Raw genomic sequence first — 18,582 nt, 5'->3', positions numbered from 1 at the left:
TTTATGAACTCAGAGCACGCGCTCAGCCTACCCTGGAATGTGGTAGAGCAGCGTGCCCTGGGATGTGGTATCACCGTTGTGCGTACATGTCTGAACTATTAAATAATAATACTATTAAATAATGTTAATTAAATAATGTTAATTAAATTGCACGGTCGATAGAGTACCGTATATACTCGAGTATAAGCCGACCCGAGTATAAGCCGAGACCCCTAATTTCAACCCAAAATCCCAGGAAAAGTTATTGACTCGAGTATAAGCCTAGGGTGGGAAATACATCATCCCCCCCTGTCATCATCCAGACCCCCGTCATTAACATCCTCATCATCATCACCGCCTGTCATCATCCAGACCCTCATCATCATCACCTGTCATCATCCCACACCACCCCCCCCCCCTTCATCATCCCCTTGTCATCATCCCAACCCCCCTTTATCATCCCCTTGTCATCATCCCCACCCCCCTTCATCATCATCCCACACCCCCCCCTTCATCATCCCCACCCCCCTTCATCATCCCCTTGTCATCATCCCCACCCCCTTCATCATCCCCTTGTAATCATCCCACACCCCCCCTTCATCATCCCCTTGTCATCATCCCCACCCCCCTTCATCATCCCACACCCCCCCTTCATCATCCTCTTGTCATCATCCCACACCCCCCCCCCCCCTTCATCATCCTCTTGTCATCATCCGCCCGCAGTGGTCTTCAACCTGCGGACCTCCAGAGGTTTCAAAACTACAACACCCAGCAAGCCCGGGCAGCCATCGGCTGTCCGGGCTTGCTGGGAGTTGTAGTTTTGAAACCTCCGGAGGTCCGCAGGTTGAAGACCACTGCGGCCTTCGACATCATCCAGCCCCCTCCCACCCCCTTTAGTTCTGTACAGTACTCCCCTCCGCTCGGCGCTGGTCCGGTGCTGCAGGACTGTCCGGAGAGGAGGTGGTCCGGTGGGATAGTGGTTCCGGGCTGCTATCTTCACCGGGGGCGCCTCTTCTCCGCGCTGCGGGCCCAGAATAGAGGCGTTGCCTGGACGATGACACAGAAGTACGTTGGCAATGAACGTACCTCTGCGTCGTTGTCAAGGCAACGTGACTATTCTGGGGCCGGGCCCGAAGCGCTTAGAAGAGGCCTCCCCGGTGAAGATAGCAGCCCGGAACCACTATCCTACCGGACGACCTCCTCACCGGACAGTCCTGCAGCACCGGACCAGCGCCGAGCGGAGGTGAGTACTGTACAGAACTAAAGGGGGTGAGAGGGGGCTGGATGATGTCGAAGGCCGCAGTGGTCTTCAACCTGCGGACCTCCGGAGGTTTCAAAACTACAACTCCCAGCAAGCCCGGACAGCCGATGGCTGCCCGGGCTTGCTGGGAGTTGTAGTTTTGAAACCTCTGGAGGTCTGCAGGTTGAAGACCACTGCGGGTGGAGAGTTCACTCGAGTATAAGCCGAGGGGGGTGTTTTCAGCACGAAAAATCGTGCTGAAAAACTCGACTTATACTCAAGTATATACGGTACATGTTAAAAAATACTAAAGTCCAAAATTGCGCATTTTTTGTCACTTCATAGTTACATAGTTACATAGTTAGTACGGTCGAAAAAAGACATATGTCCATCAAGTTCAACCAGGGAATTAAGGGGTAGGGGTGTGGCCCGATATTGGGGAAGGGATGGGATTTTATATTTCTTCATAAGCATTAATGTTATTTTGTTCCATGAATGTATTTAATCCTGTTTTAAAGCTGTTAATTGTTCCTGCTGTGACCAGTTCCTGAGGTAGACCGTTCCATAAATTCACAGTCCTCACGGTAAAGAAGGCATGTCGCCCCTTGAGACTAAACTTTTTCTTCTCCAGACGGAGGGAGTGCCCCCTCGTCCTTTGGGGGGGTTTAACCTGGAACAGTTTTTCTCCATATTTTTTGTATGGGCCATTAATATACTTATATACGTTTATCATATCCCCCCTTAAACGTCTCTTCTCAAGACTAAACAATTGTAACTCCTTTAATCGCTCCTCATAGCTAAGATGTTCCATGCCCCATATTAGTTTAGTCGCGCGTCTCTGCACCCTTTCCAACTCCGCAGTGTCCCTTTTATGGACAGGTGCCCAAAACTGAACAGCATATTCCAGGTGAGGCCGTACCAATGCTTTATAAAGGGGGAGTATTATGTCCCTGTCCCTTGAGTCCACACCTCTTTTGATACATGACAATATCTTGCTGGCTTTGGAAGCAGCAGCCTGACATTGTATGCTATTCTGTAGTCTGTGATCTACAAGTACACCCAGATCCTTCTCTACCAGTGACTCTGCCAGTTTAATCCCCTCTAAGACATACGATGCATGCAGGTTATTAGTACCCAGATGCATAACTTTACATTTATCCACATTGAACCTCATTTGCCAAGTGGATGCCCAGACACTTAGTCTATCCAAGTCATTTTGTAACTTATGCACATCCTCTATAGACTGTACCGTGCTACAAAGCTTGGTGTCATCTGCAAAGATAGAAACAGAGCTGTTAATACCATCCTCATATCATTGATAAATAAATTAAACAACAGCGGTCCCAGTACAGAACCTTGGGGTACACCACTAATAACCGGGGACCAATCAGAGTACGAATCATTGACCACCACTCTCTGGGTACGATCCATGAGCCAGTGTTCAATCCAGTTACAAACTAAAATTTCCAAACCCAAAGACCTTAACTTACCTGTCAGACGTCTATGAGGGACAGTATCAAACGCTTTAGCAAAATCCAGAAACACTATATCCACAGCCATTCCTCTGTCAAGGCTTCTACTCACCTCTTCATAAAAGCAAATTAGATTGGTTTGACAACTTCTATCCTTAGTAAACCCATGCTGGCCATCACTTATAATACTATTATCCCCTATGTATTCCTGTATGTAATCCCTTATAAGTCCTTCAAACAATTTACCCACAATGCAAGTTAAACTTACCGGTCTATAGTTTCCTGGGGAAGAGCTAGAGCCCTTTTTGAAGATTGGCACCACATTCGCCTTGCGCCAGTCCCTTGGCACAATACCAGACACCAGAGAATCTCTAAATATCATGAACAGGGGTACAGATATTACTGAACTTACCTCTCTAAGAACTCTTGGGTGTAGTCCATCTGGCCCTGGGGATTTGCTTACATTTATATTACTTAACTTACCTTGTACCATCTCTACATTAAGCCAGTTCAGTACATTACATGATGTGTTACCAGCACTGACCTGGCCAATGTCAGCTCCTTTTTCCATAGTGTATACAGAACTAAAGAACCCATTCAGTAGCTCCGCTTTCTCTTGATCGCCTGTGACAACCTCCCCATTATCATTATTAAGGGGTCCTACATGCTCTGTCCTTGTTTTTTTTGCATTTATATATCTAAAAAAATATTTAGGATTAGTTTTGCTTTCTTTGGCCACCTGTCTCTCATTTTGAATTTTTGCTGTTTTTATTACATTTTTACAGATTTTATTAAGCTCTTTGTACTGTTTAAATGTTATAGCTGACCCATCAGATTTGTATTTTTTGAAGGCTATTTTTTTGTTGTTTATTGCTCTTTTAACATCATTTGTCAGCCATGTAGGATTTAGTTTTAATCGTTTATATTTGTTCCCCTTTGGTATATATTTAGCTGTATAGTTATTTAGAGTTGATTTAAAGATGTCCCATTTACCTTCTGTATCAGTATTTGACAACACCTCCCCCCAGTCTATGTCCTGTAGTGCAGCTCTCAGCCCAGGGAAGTTTGCCTTTTTAAAGTTATATGTTTTTGCCTTCCCCGCCTGTGTTAGTTTTCTACATTTTAAGTCAAAAGTAACTATATTGTGTTCGCTATTACCAAGGTTTTCCCGCACAGTTACATTACCAACCAGCTCTGCGTTGTTGGAAATGATCAGATCCAACAAGGCATCACTTCTTGTTGGGTCCTCCACAAACTGGCCATAACAAAATAATAAAAAGCGATCAAAAAGTCCAATCAAAACAAAAATGATACCAATAAAAACTACAGACCACAGCGCAAGAAATGAGCCCTCATACAACCCTGTATACGAAAAATTAAAAGATATAAGGGGTCAGAATAGGACCATTTTGAGCATACTAATTTTGGTGCATGTAGTTATAATTTTCTCAAAGTAGTAAAATAAAATAAAACCTATATAAAACGTACTACATACACTGCTGTACATGGGGTGAATGTGCAGAGCATTGCACCATAGTGTCTGTACATTCCTATGTTAGCGGGAGCTGGCGGCATTGGACAAACATTTTAGCAGGAGCGGGCAGGATTGGACACAAATGTTGCGGGAGCGGGAAGGAGCGGAGCAAACACCCTGCGGGAGCTGGCGGGGATGGTCAGAAAATTGATGGGAGTGGGATTGAAAAAAACAGTACTGTGCAGGGCTCTAGTCTGAACCCAACTTGGGTAACAGCACTGAAACTGTTGAACGGTGTGCAATGCAACTCTATGACGAGATACGACAGACATGGCAGCCTACTTATTAAACAGTATCACCAGCTGATCCTCTACTCATGACTATCAATGTCATAAATAAAACATAAATGATCCATGTTTAATATAATTGGAATTATACTGACTCATAGAATAAAGTTTGCATGTCAGTTATACCGTATTGTGTGCTCCAAAATAATATTGTCCCACAAAATTATTATTATATGCTAAAATAAAAAGTGTCAGTGAAAAGTACAACTTGTCTTATAAAAAAAAAATTCTGTGCCGGGCGCTGCTTCCAAGACGGGGACGTGACGTCACTACACACCCCCACGATTCATGTCTATGGTAGGGGGCGTGATGAGGGTTGAATGCTGCACCAAGATCGCGGGGGTCCCCAGAGGCGGGACCCCTGCGATCATACATCTTATCCCCTATGCTTTGGATAGGGGATAACATGTATAAACCCGGAATACCCCTTTAATACAACTTTGTCAGTGGCAAAATGAAAAAGGTCTTAGAAGGTGATGTAACTAATGCACACTGCTAGTTTTACCAGTGTGTTGCCAGTAAGGGACCAAACGTACCGCTACACCATGAATAACACTACCATACACCATACATATTGCCATATAGAGGTACATAAGAGCTGTAACCAGGATCTGTATACCAAATAAGTGATTACAGTTACATCCAGTGACCCAAAGATGACACATAGCTCCCAACTTTTGCCAAGCCACACCCCTAACCACACCCTCAGCCACGCCCTAACCAAGTCTGCAGCTGCAGAATGGGAATACCTCTTTAGGGTCTATTCACATGTACAGTATTCTACGCAGGAGTGGAAGCTGTATTTACTCATTTAATTTACATTGAAATATGTAGCTGAAAATCTTGTGCATCAAATCTGCGCAGAATACTGTACATGTGAATACACCATTAACAGCAATAAAGACCTCCTATACTGACAGACTGACAACAACCCTCATCATTACTACTACAGACCATATAAGTGATTACATACAGTTATACCAGGTGACTGACAACAACCCCCATCATTACCACTACAGACCATATAAGTGATTACATCCAGATATATCAGGTGACTGACAACAACCCCCATCATTACTACTACAGACCATATAAGTGATTACATACAGTTATACCAGGTGACTGACAACAACCCCCATCATTACTACTACAGACCATATAAGTGATTACATACAGTTATATCAGGTGACTCACAACAACCCCCATCATTACTACTACAGACCATATAAGTGATTACATACAGTTATATAAGGGGACTGAATACAACCCCTATCATTACCACTACAGATCATATAAGAGATTACATACAGTTATATCAGGTGACTGACAACAATCCCATCATTACCACTAGAAACCATATAAGAGATTATATACAGTTATATCAGGTGACTGACAACAACCCCCATCATTACAACTACAGACCATATAAGTGATTACATACAGTTATATCAGGTGACAGACAACAACCCCCATCATTACCACTACAGACCATATAAGTGATTACATCCAGATATATCAGGTGACTGACAACAACCCCCATCATTACCACTACAGATCATATAAGAGATTACATACAGTTATATCAGGTGACTGACAACAACCACCATCATTACCACTACAGACCATATAAGAGATTACATACAGTTATATCAGGTGACTGACAACAACCCTCATCATTACAACTAGAAACCAAATAAGAGATGACATACAGTTATATCAGGTGACTGACAACAACCCCCATCATTACCACTAGAAACCATATAAGAGATTACATATAGTTATATCAGGTGACTGACAACAACTCCCATCATTATCACTACAGACCATATAAGAGATTACATACAGTTATATCAGGTGACTGACAACAATCCCATCATTACCACTAGAAACCATATAAGAGATTACATACAGTTATATCAGGTGACTGACAACAACCCCCATCATTACCACTACAGACCATATAATTGATTACATACAGTTATATCAGGTGACTGACAACAACCCCCATCATTACTACTACAGACCATATAAGTGATTACATCCAGATATATCAGGTGACTGACAACAACCCCCATCATTACTACTACAGACCATATAAGTGATTACATACAGTTATATCAGGTGACTGACAACAACCCCCATCATTACCACTACAGACCATATAAGTGATTACATCCAGATATATCAGGTGACTGACAACAACCCCCATCATTACTACTACAGACCATATAAATGATTACATACAGTTATATCAGGTGACTGACAACAATCCCATCATTACCACTACAGACCATATAATTGATTACATACAGTTATATCAGGTGACTGACAACAACCCCCATCATTACTACTACAGACCATATAAGTGATTACATCCAGATATATCAGGTGACTGACAACAACCCCCATCATTACTACTACAGACCATATAAATGATTTCCTACAGTTATATCAGGTGACTGACAACAACCCCCATCATTACCACTACAGACCATATAATTGATTACATACAGTTATATCAGGTGACTGACAACAACCCCCATCATTACTACTACAGACCATATAAATGATTACATACAGTTATATCAGGTGACTGACAACAACCCCATCATTATGTGGTGTCCCGGTACCGTATGGTCAGAGTTACTTCATTCCAGTAGGGTCCTCCTAGTGGGATAGCCCCTAGTCACCTCATCCTTCTTTAATTTTGTGATGTTTACATGTATATTTAATTGTGAATATAGTGTTGCAGGACCTTAGGTCACACGACATGTTAATTCTATTATGGTATGTTAAAGGACCTTCCTAGGTCACGTGTGTGGTCACATGTTTAGACCATAATTCCTTGTAAAGTGATTGACAGATGGTATGGACCAATGAGCTCAAGGCCAGCCCCTGCACATAGAAGGGAGCTGCCAGCCAATCCTCGCTCTCTTGGATTCCGGACTAGCATAGAGTAGAGATCCGTGCAACTTTCAAAGACAAGACCAGGCCGAACCCTGATAATACCAAACTGTGAGTAATAATACAACTCCCCGCTAAAGTCCGCGTGACTGCTGGACCTAAACTCAATCCCCTAAATCCAGTTGAACAGCGCATATAAATCTCCTGAGCTTAAAACTCACAAGGTCCCAACCAACTGTCAGGATCCTCATAGACTCTAATTGTACAAAGACTGTTCCTGTTTAATTTTGCATAAAACCTGCAGTAAAAGTTCCAACAGTTTTCTGAAACCTCCGGTTGTGGACATTTATTATACCTCCCTATCGCTCTTGGGACGAGTGGCGATAGGACAAGCATATACAGAGGAGCCCTCACCCTGGCGTCTGGACAGTTAAGGGTTAAACCAGCACCCTTTCATCACTGCACAGCTACACCCCATATACCCTATACCCCCCACAAGCTTACCACAATTACCACTACAGACCATATAAGTGATTACATACAGTTATATCAGGTGAAGTCTTCTCTGATCAGAGTTGGTCACTTTCCTTTTTCTTCTCCAGCTCAGACGCCATGATGATTTCTTTCGGCTACAACTCTCTGGAGAACATGGTGAGAAAAAAACATTTTAGGCTCCGCACTTTTCCAATAACTATAATGCCTCTCTTAGTAGAGTGGGTAACAGCAGATATCTCCCACATTAGGTAGGCAGCAAAAGACCACCACATTAGGTAGGCAGCAAAAGTCGCCCACATTAGATTGCCAGCAGATTCCACCCATAGTAGGCAGCAGATGTCCCCCCCCCCCATAGTAGGCGGCAGATTCCCCCATAGTAGGCAGCAGATTCCCCATAGTAGGCGGCAGCAGCACACTAATCCCTTATCTATTCATCCAGCCCATCCGCCCCCGCCCGCCAGCATGCACAAATTTATACATACCTCCTGCGGCCGTCTTCCTCCCTGAAAGTCCTCTTCTTTACAGCAGCTCCCGCAGCATGGCCTCTTCTTTCCTCTACCTCTGCGCTCCAGCATCTGTTGATGTCACCAGTGCACCGGAGTGCAGAGAAAGATCTTGGCCCGACCTCTTGTGTAAACTGGCTAAATGTAGCCAGCGAGCACAATAGTGATTGACAGGGTGAGGAGCCAATAGCTCTTCACCCTGTTAAACTTTGCACAGAGCTCCACATTTAACTGTAGATGCCTCATAAGGAATGTCCCGCCAGATCTGGGATGGTTGCGAGGTATGGATGACATCTATTCTGATCCTCTTTCCTTTTCTTCTCCACCCAGATCAGACTGCTATGTCAACTTCTTCCAGACAAAACTCATCTCTTCAGCATCTTGAGAGATGTCTCCTATTGGGAAAAAAGTCTCAAAAAACTTTCACTCCAGAGTATATTTACCCATAAAACATGATAAAAAGCAATATTACAGTAGAATCTCCCAGTGCTGTTTAATCACCCCTTATCCCTACCCCCATATCCTTTCACTCCCCTTTTATACCCTGTGCCACCTTATTCCACCATGCCTTGTGCCAAATTATCCCCCCTTACCCTCTATGCCACATAATTTCCCCTTGATCCCCCCCTCCCCGTGCGATTTCACTCCCTATTTATTACTCTCCATGTAAATTCATCACCCCCCTCTTTATGAAGTGGCACAGGGGGGTAAAGGGGGAATGAAATGGCACAGGGGGTGGTAAAGATGGGATGATGAATTTGCACAGAGGGTTAGAGGAAATAATGTGGCAAAGGGGGTTAAAAAGGGCAGGGCCGTTTGAAGAAATTTGGGGGCCCCAAGCAAAATAGACATGGAGCCCCCCCCCCCATAGACAGGTAGTACCCCCAGATTAACCCACTCCCCCAGTAGGCAGGTAATACCCCCAGATTAACCTCCTCCCCCCAGTAGGCAGGTAGTACCCCCAGATTAACCCCCTTCCCCCAGTAGGCAGGTAGTATCCCCAGATTAACCCCCTTCCCCCAGTAGGCAGGTAGTATCCCCAGATTAACCCCTCCCCCCAGAAGGCAGGTAGTATCCCCAGATTAACCCCCTGCCCCCCAGTAGGCAGGTAGTATCCCCAGCGCGTAGTTGTATGGCACTTAACTGGGGGTGGGGACGTCCTGAGTGGGGAAACTACAGGTAAGCCGGGCACAAAAAGGAGATTTTTTATGCTTACCGTAAAATCTCTTTCTCGAAGGATCCATTGGGGGACACAGACCATGGGTGTATGCTACTCTCACTAGGAGGTTTGACACTATGGCAACAAAGAAAATCGGCTCCTCCCAGCAGTGTTCCACTGCCGCCTGCAGCACCTTTCGGCCCAGATTAGCATCAGCCGATGCGAAGGTATGAACCCGGTAGAACTTCAAGAAAGTGTGCAAAGACGACCAGGTAGCCACTTTGCAAATCTGCGAGGCCGAGGCTTTGTTCTGGAGAGCCCAGGATGCACCAACAGAACGGGTAGAATGAGCCAAAAACCCTTCCCCCTACAGCACTGACGAAAGGAAGAGGTGATAGAGAGGTAGGACCTAACAGCCCGAACCCCATCCAGTTTGTGGAGCAATCGCTCCTTAGGATGAGAAGGAGGAGGACAAAAGGACGGAAGGACAATGTCCTCATTGAGATGAAAGGACATTGACGAAACGACCTTAGGCAAAAAGGAAGGATCTGGCCGGAAAACAACCTTGTCCTGGTGAATCACCAGAAACGGAGAATGGCAGGAGAGAGCTGCCGAATCGGACACTCTCATAATGGAGGTGATAGCTATCAGAAATGCCACTTTCCAGGAAAGAAGGCGCAAGGGCACTTCCCTAAGAGGTTCAAAAGGGGGACCTTGGAGGACACCTAGAACCAGATTTAAGTCCCAAGGAGGAGAAGGAGACCGATAAGGAGGGGCAGCATGTGCCACTCCTTGAAGGAAGGTCCGGACATGAGAATTGGAAGCCAGAGGACACTGAAAAAGAATAGAAAGGGCCGAAACCTGACCCTTGAGGGAGCGGAGAGCCAACCCCTGTACCAATCCCGACTGCAAAAAGGAGAGAAGACAGGGAACGGAAAAGGTAACAGGAGAAAAACCCTGAGCTTCACACCAAGGAAAATAAGACCGCCAGGTACGGTGGTAAATTTTTGCCGAGGAGGGCTTACAAGCCCTGAGCATGGTGCGAATGACTTGAGAAGAGAAACCACGGGCTCTCAAAACCGCGGTCTCAACCGCCACGCCGTCAAATGCAGCGACTGTAAATTGGGGTGGCAAAGAGGACTCTGAGACAGCAGGTTCAGACGAAGTGGAAGGCGCAACGGAGCGTAGTCCAGGAGCCTGACTACGTCGGCGTACCACGTGCTTCGGGGCCAATCTGGAGCTACCAGCATGGCGGAAACGCCCTCCGCTTTGAGCTTCCTCAGAACCCTGAGAAGGAGCGGAAAAGGAGGGAACAGATAGGGCAGGGCAAACCCCGCCCAAGGAATCACTAGGGCGTCCACGGCTAGAGCCAGGGGGTCCCGGGACTTTGACACAAATGGAAGAATCTTCCGATTGTGCCGAGACACGAAGAGGTCCACGTCTGGAATGCCCCAGAGGTCGCAGATCTGCGCGAAGACCTCCGGATGTAGAGACCACTCGCTGGGATCGGCTGAGGACCGGCTGAGGAAGTCTGCTTCCCAGTTAAGCACACCTGGAATGTGAATCGCTGAAATGGCCGGAACCTTGTTTTCCGCCCAGAGGAGAATCTTTGTCACCTCGGCCATGGCTGCCGAGTTGCGAGTGCCGCCTTGCCGATTGATGTAAGCTACGGCCATGGCGTTGTCCGACTGGACGCGGACAGGGCGGGTCTGAAGCAGGGACTCCCAATGAAGAAGACAAAGAAGAATCGCCCTCAGTTCCAAAATGTTTATCGGAAGAAGGGCTTCCCGGGGAGACCAGAGGCATTGAACCGTCCAGTCCCTGAACACGCCGCCCCAGCCCGAAAGACTGACATCTGTTGTAACCACCTGCCAGTGGAGGGGAAGAAATGATCGTCCCTGAAGAAGAAGGGGGGAGTGGAGCCACCAGAGTAGAGACTGACTGATCCGATGAGGGAGAGCAGTCTTGCGATCGAGAGACAGAGGAGATCTGTCCCATCGAGAAAGAATCACCAAGGGGGCGGTAATGAAACTGGGCAAAAGGTACGACCTCCATGGCCGCTACCATCTGATCCAAAACTTCCATGCAAATGTGGAGAGTCAGACGTTTGTACAGTGGAAGGCAAATCCGGGCAGAGGCCGTGTTGAATAGAAGTTCCAAGAAGATCAGAGATTGGGTGGGAGAGAGGACAGACTTGTCCCGGTTGATCATCCACCCAAAGCGATCCAAGGTCTGGAGAGTGAGATTCACATTCTCCAGAGTCTGGATACTGGTGGGAGCCTTGATGAGAAGGTCATCCAGGTAAGGGATCACTGAGATTCCTCTTGACCGCAACAGGGGTATCACCGGCACAAGGATCTTGGTAAAGACCCCAGGAGCAGTGGCCAGACCAAAGGGGAGGGCTACGAATTGAAAATGCCCCTCCGGAACTGCAAAGCGGAGGTACCGCTGATGGCCGGGAAATATTGGAACATGGAGGTAGGCATCCTTGATGTCCACCAAAAGAAAGAAACTCCCCTTGTTCCATGGATGCCACTACTGAACAGAGAGATTCCATTCGGAAGTGGCGGATGAGAAGATGACGGTTGAGACGCTTGAGGTCCAAGATTGGCCGCACAGAACCGCCCTTCTTGGGGATCACAAAAAGATTGGAATAGAAACCCCGAAAACGTTCCCCGGGAGGAATGGGGACAATGACCCCGAAACTGCTTCGCAAGAGAAGGAGACCGGGGGGCCCGGGACTGAAAAAATCGATCCCTCGGAAGGGAGGCAAATTTGATGCGGTATCCGTTGGACACCACGTCCCTGACCCAGGAGTCCTGAATGTGTGTGGTCCAGATGTCTTGAAAAAGTAAGAGACAGCCTCCCACCCAAGAAAAATCTGCGGGTGGGGGCTTCACTTCATGCGGAAGTGGGTTTGCGGCTGCCCGATATGGCCGCAAAACGGCCAGAACGGTTGGTGTCCGACTTCCAAGACGGGTGCGCCCGGAACGAGGGAGCCTTCTTGTCCCGCGAAGGTGCCTGCCCAGACCCCTTATTGGGGCCAAAAGTCCGAAAGGACCGGAAGGAAGAGGACTTCCTCTGGGAAGTAGTGTGAGCCTTATTTTGAGGCAACAAGGAGCTCTTACCCCCCCCCCGTCGCCTCAGCGATAATCTCGTCAAGGCGCTTGCCAAAAAGACGGGTACCCGTAAAAGGAAGCTCGGTGAGAGACCTTTTGGTGGCGGCATCCACATCCCACGCCTTAAGCCACATGGAACGGCGGAGGGCCGCTAGGTGACCAACAGCAAAGGCAGCACAACGGGCTGACTGCATGGAAGCTGTACACAGAAAGTCCCCAGCTTTAGAGCATCGGAGAATCAAAGCAGACAGATCCTCTGGGGAGGATCCCGCCAGGATACCCTGACGGAGTTGTGAGCACCACACCGTAAGGGCCTTAAACACCCATGCAGAGGCGAAGGTGGGAAGCAGGGAAGAGCCTGCTGCTTCAGAGGCAAACTTCGCTAAGGACTCCACCTTCTTGTTCGTCGGATCCTTGAATGCAGCCGCGTCTGCTAGGGGCAGTGTAGTAGCCTTCGAGAGGCGGGAAACTGGTGGATCCACCGAGGGAGGGGAAACCACCTTAGAGACAAGGTCCTTGGCGAATGGATAACACGCTTGAACATTCTTCATTCCCGGGAACCTCTTGTCAGGATGTCTCCATGCAGATTCCAGAAGGGTGTGAAATTCAGCGTGAGAGCTGAACATTTGAGGTGCTGGTTTAGCACGATGAAAGGATACTTCAAGTACCACATCCGAAGATCCTGGGTCCTCTAAGTGAAAGGTGTCTCTTATGGCCGCAACCAATGAGTTTACCGTTTCAACTGTATCCGAGCGGTCCTCTGAGTCAGATGCCGATTAGGAATCCTCATCCTCCAGTTCACCAGGAGAATGTGAACGAGTGGAGGCAGCCCTGGAGGGGGGGCGGCCCTGATCGGGTACGCGGCTCTGGCGAGGCAGAGCAGCGACTCCGGGAACGTCCTCTGGAGGAGTGACGTTTGTGACCAGATGACACAGGGGGGCGGGACCCACAAGAGGAGCACCCACGTCTACCTGAAGACTCCATGGAAGAGTCCGAAGAAGCACCCCTAGTATGCTTGTGAGAGCGTGAAGCATGTGGAGAAGAGGAGCGAGACCCTTTAGAGGGCCGGCGTAGGGCAGACCTCTTCAAGGCAAACACCACGTCACGGGAGGCATCAGCCACCGAATGGGAGACTTGAGTCAAGTCAGCCATATACTGGGATAGGGAAGAATCCCAGGCTGGAGGGGCGAGGCTGGAGGGGCGGCCGAATCCACCGGGACTGAAAGAGCATCCGGGGGTGCCAGGGGGAGCAGTGGAGCAGGCAGAGCAAGTGGGTTCAGCAGAACCAGGCATTTTGGAATTACAGCTCTTACAGACAAAATGGTAAACTAACGCTCCAGTTGTCTGTTTAGAGGGAGGAACAGTTCTGGGTACGGACATAATGAAAAAAGAACTCTCTCACCCGAGTTTGTGTCCCCAGGGCAGCTGCTGTGAGGAGAACTCCGCTCTAGTGTAGATAGAGAGGGAGAGAAATCAGCTAATAGCCAGAGAGGGGCGTGCCAGGAGCAGGGACATTGCTGATTGCCCCTGCCACCTACAATCACGCGCACAGCGCTGATTAGAGGACAATTTGCGCCTCCTGTAAGCTCCGGCGGCCCTGTGGGCGGAGCTAAAGTGCCCCGGCCGCCGAAGTGCCGAGAAGAAATAGAGTAATGGCGACCGCTCCTTGTCCCGAGCGCACATGTCATTCGCATATGCGCTCGCGGAGGAGTGAGCGGGCGAGACACATATCCGCCGGTAGCAGTCTGCTGCCGAAAGTGAAAGTAAGTCGGCGCTTCATGCGCCCGTACAGATTAAACGCCGCGCCTGTCAGCCCCATAAGTAAAAACACACACACATAAGCCGCATGTGAATAAACTGAGCCCCTTCATCCAAAAATGCCACTGCTCGCCCAGAAATAAAGATAAAGCCCCTCATCCAGGCCAGCCCCATTAGCCCTGAAAGCTGGGCCAAAAACTGAGGTTCTCCAGAGGTTGCAAGTCTGCACCTAAGGGAGAAAGGGAATATATACTAACCTCAGTCAGAAGAACTTACCTAATGGAGTCTTCTGTGAGGACTTCAGTCAGCTTTCTGTCACCTGCATCATGCCGAGCTACCATGTGCGAGCGAGGCGAGCAGGGAATAGGGGGACCCGGACCGATGAGGTACAACCCCAGGTGCTGACCGTTGGCGAGAGGGGGTTAACAGCACATATACGCAATGTCTGTGCCCCCTCAATCGCAATGGGGAAACAGTGAGCCGCAGTTCCTGAGTCCCCACCTGAAAACATGAAAGAAAAAGGAATAAAAAACGAATACATCCCTAACTAGCAAAATAATGAAACATAAGACCTGGTCTGGAGAATTCCAGACCATGTCCACCTCCTTCAGACACTAAGCTAAAACTGATTAGCTCAGGGCCTGGAGGCGGGTATATCCTGCTGGGAGGAGCCGACTTTCTTTGTTGCCATAGTGTCAAACCTCCTAGTGACAGCAGCATACACCCATGGTCTGTGTCCCCCAATGGAGCCGATAGAGAAAATAGGAGCCGGAGGCCGAGTGGCTTTAGTCTCTACCTGCCGCTCCAGGCTCTTGCACTGCAAGCCCTGCCGGCGGACAGGGCGAGCTGCCCAACCAGGATAGGGGCAGGAAGACGGCCGATGGCCAGTCCGGGCCTGCTCCTGTACGCGGCCAGACTGACAGCCAGGAGGAAGAGGAGCTCGGCTACGCTAAAGGGAAGGGGAGGAACTCAGAAGGTGACCAGGAGTGCTGCAGCCGCCTGATGCTCTCTATAGAGCGCTCAGGTGGCTGCAGCCTTAAAGGAAGCACAACATACACCGGCTCTGCTTGGAGCCCCAGGCCAGCTCGAGGCCCCAAACAATTGCTTGGTTTGCCTGTCCTTTAGCGACAAGCCTGGAAAGGGGGGGGGGGATGATTTGGCAAAGGGGAATAAAATGGTACCCTTGGGGGAAGGAGGGGGTGAATGATGTGGCCGACGGACTTACAGAAGCAGGAGACCACTGTTTAAACATCGATCTTCTGCTTCTATGCTGGGGCTTCTATAGGAGGGTGTATTGGGGGCCTGGACCCCTTACTGGGGTATTGGGTGTACCATGGCAACCCTGTGTACAAGGTAGGGCCAGCACATTAGCCTGGTTGTCCCCTATCAGGAGTGTTTTGTCCCCTATTGAGAGTGTTTTGTCCCCTATTGGGTGTGCCTGTATCCGATATTGGGAATGTCCCCTGAGGTGTCCCGGTACCGTATTGCATACCGTACCTTGTATGGTGGTCCCCAAAGTCAGAGTTACTATGTTCAGGTAGGGTCCCCCAGGTGGGACAGCCCCTAGTCGCCTCCTCTTCTCTAATATTATAATGTTTATGTGTACATATTTAATAATGTATATATTTAATATAATGTATATTAGTATGCTTACCTTGGTAGTGTCGCAGGACCTTCGGTCATGTGACTATGTTAATTCCTCTATGGTATGTTGGAGGACCTTTGGAGGTCCTTGGGTCACATGTTTACCCATAACCCTTTGTAAAGATGATTGACAGAAGTATTGGACCAATGAGCTTAAGTCCAGCCCCTGCCCATATAAGAGAGCTGTAGCCAATTATCACCCCCTTGGGTTGCTGCTCTCGTGGATGCCGGACTATCAGGACGGATCTGCGCAACTTACAAAGACACTCTAGGCCTGAAGCCTGCCGGCCTCAGCCTCAATCAAACCGTGAGTCCTAAACTAAATCCCCGCTAAAGCTATTGTGACTGCCGGACCTCAACTAAATCCCCTAAATCCAGCGGAACAGCGCATATCAGTCCACGGACTCTAAAACGCATAAGGTCCCAACCACTGTCAATCTCTAAGAGGCTTTGCCTGTATAGATTTGTATTACAAAAAAGTGGGCTCTACCTCAAACAATAATCAAACAATTGGGTGCTTATCTCTGCTTGTATGCAAATCGTGCAAACAAATAGAAAAGAGCAAAGCAGACAATGATAGCACACCAGAAAATAATCAAAAATAGCTGTATTATCAAAAATTGCATATATCTGACACACTTAAAAACATTTAAAAAGGAGGTCCAAAGACCAAATGGAACCACCCTGAGCCAAAGAGAGGGACCCCAGAACTAATCTGGCCGTTCCCCCTCAGAAAGCAAGGACACGTATATAATTGCTAGTCTATAAGTGTAAACTTAATCCTCTCTATTGACCAATGGCCCCACAGAAATAAACTGCAATAAATACAAATGGCTGCTACTATGCAATTCACAATAAATATCAAATGAAGATAATGAATACCAAAGCTTAATCTACAATAATGCAAGAAATTGCCATGAGGAAATATAGAGCAGCTACAACAACAACAACAATATAGGTCTAACAAACAAGCATCATATGGTCAGAGGCACAATTGAATATACGTCACACTGTCATCTGAGAAGCGGGTGTCCCCCCCAACAAGACCCTCAGTCCCCACGCGTTCCGTCACTCTAGGTGACTTCCTCAGGGGCGCAACTGAGGGGGAATCGCCAGATTAGTTCTGGGGTCCCTCTCTGTGGCTCAGGGTGGTCCCATTTGGTCTTTGGACCTCCTTTTTAAATGTTTTTAAGTGTGTCAGATATATGTAATTTTTGATAATTAAGCATTTTTTGATTATTTTCTGGTGTGGTATCATTGTCTGTTTTGCTCTTTTCTATTTGTTTGTACGATTTGCCTGTATAGAGCCTGTTCCGGTTATGAAGCTTGCATAAAATCTTCAGTAAAAGTTTCGACTGTTTTCAGCAAACTCTCCGGTTGTGGACATTCAGCATACCTCCCTATCGCTCTTGGGAAAGGTGGCGGTAGGACAAGCATTGCAGAGGAGCCCTCACCCTGGCGTCACGAATAGAAGGGGTTAATCAGACACCCATTAATTACCGCACAGCTACACCCCATATACCCTACACCCCCCATATAGTCTTATGGACTCTGCCAGGGAATTAAAAACTGTCTGCTATTGGAATGTATCCTCTATTGGGAGGTGTCCACTATGGGAGATTTTACTGAACTGTAAAAAGATAATTCCATTGCAGTGGGTAGATGATGGTGTAAAAAAAACGCACATTGCACATTGTGTCTGTCACCACCCCGCCGCCATTACATCTAGCGGCGAGCAAAAGACACGATCGCCATGGCAACAAGCTTTCCAATAGAAAAAGGCAGACTATGGGGGCGTGGCTGTTATCTTCCAGCTCCGCCCCGTGAAGCTGCGTAAGGTTCCTACAAATTCAGCAGAAGCAAAGGGCTGACAGGCCACGCCCATTCTGTTAGGCCCGCCCCGCTCCCGGTTGGATGGACGGTGAGTGTGTAGTGTCAGTCAGTGCGGGACAAAGGCGCCGCAGTCATGTCGTCTTCTTCATCCTCTGAGCAGAACGAGGAGGGCGAATACGAGAGTCAGCCCAAGAGGCTGAAGAGCAACCAGGAGGACGGGGAGCTGGACTATACCTCAGAGGAGCAGGACGAGTCCTATACCACCACCACAGAGGGCGCTGCTCGGGACTCAGCCAGCCATGGGGTAATATAGACGTGTGTTCTGCTGTGTACTGGGGTGCAGGGTAACATCTGCCTGCATTGGTGTCAGTGCTGGAGCATTGCTTGTTCTGTTTTCGGGGAATATGAATCTTGTTCTATTGTATAAAGTCTTTTCTTTTATTGATGTTTTGTGTCTAGTCACGTCCAGTTTTATAACTTCTATAAGGTACAGTAGACTTCCTATGCATGTGATGGAGAGCGCTCACTGACACACAAGTTCCTATATGTATTGTAGTGATGCTCTGTGAGGTATGGACCTTGGTGTCATCTGTATATGTGCTGGGCATCCTCCTCTGTGTCCACGGCTGGACACCCTCCTCCTTTGTGTCCACGG

The 18,582-nt window shown here is 47.9% G+C and overlaps 1 protein-coding gene and 1 long non-coding RNA gene across 3 annotated transcripts in view; one reads left to right on the top strand and one right to left on the bottom strand.

Moving 5' to 3' along the window:
- The window catches only part of LOC130362636 (uncharacterized), a 94,339-nt gene extending 76,446 nt beyond the window's left edge, over positions 1-17,893 (bottom strand). Inside the window, exon 1 of the long non-coding RNA XR_008891498.1 lies at positions 17,780-17,893. This is a non-coding gene — a long non-coding RNA (uncharacterized LOC130362636). The remainder of the gene's footprint in view (positions 1-17,779) is intronic.
- HNRNPLL (heterogeneous nuclear ribonucleoprotein L like) overlaps positions 1-18,582 on the top strand; it is a 253,232-nt gene that overhangs the window by 134,334 nt on the left and 100,316 nt on the right. The window contains exon 1 of one of the 2 annotated variants that reach the window (XM_056567442.1): positions 17,939-18,231. The exons of the other annotated variant lie outside the window; for it this stretch is intronic. Coding sequence (XP_056423417.1) covers positions 18,061-18,231 — 171 coding nt within the window. The 5' untranslated portion in view covers positions 17,939-18,060. Of the gene's footprint in view, positions 1-17,938; positions 18,232-18,582 lie in introns of those variants that run through there. 2 annotated transcript variants of the gene reach the window in all.

The sequence above is a fragment of the Hyla sarda genome, chromosome 3 (genome assembly GCF_029499605.1).
Source record: "Hyla sarda isolate aHylSar1 chromosome 3, aHylSar1.hap1, whole genome shotgun sequence".
NCBI classification, from domain to species: domain Eukaryota; kingdom Metazoa; phylum Chordata; class Amphibia; order Anura; family Hylidae; genus Hyla; species Hyla sarda.
Note: the sequence above shows the minus strand (reverse complement) of the source record. Positions and strands in the feature narration are given on the sequence as shown.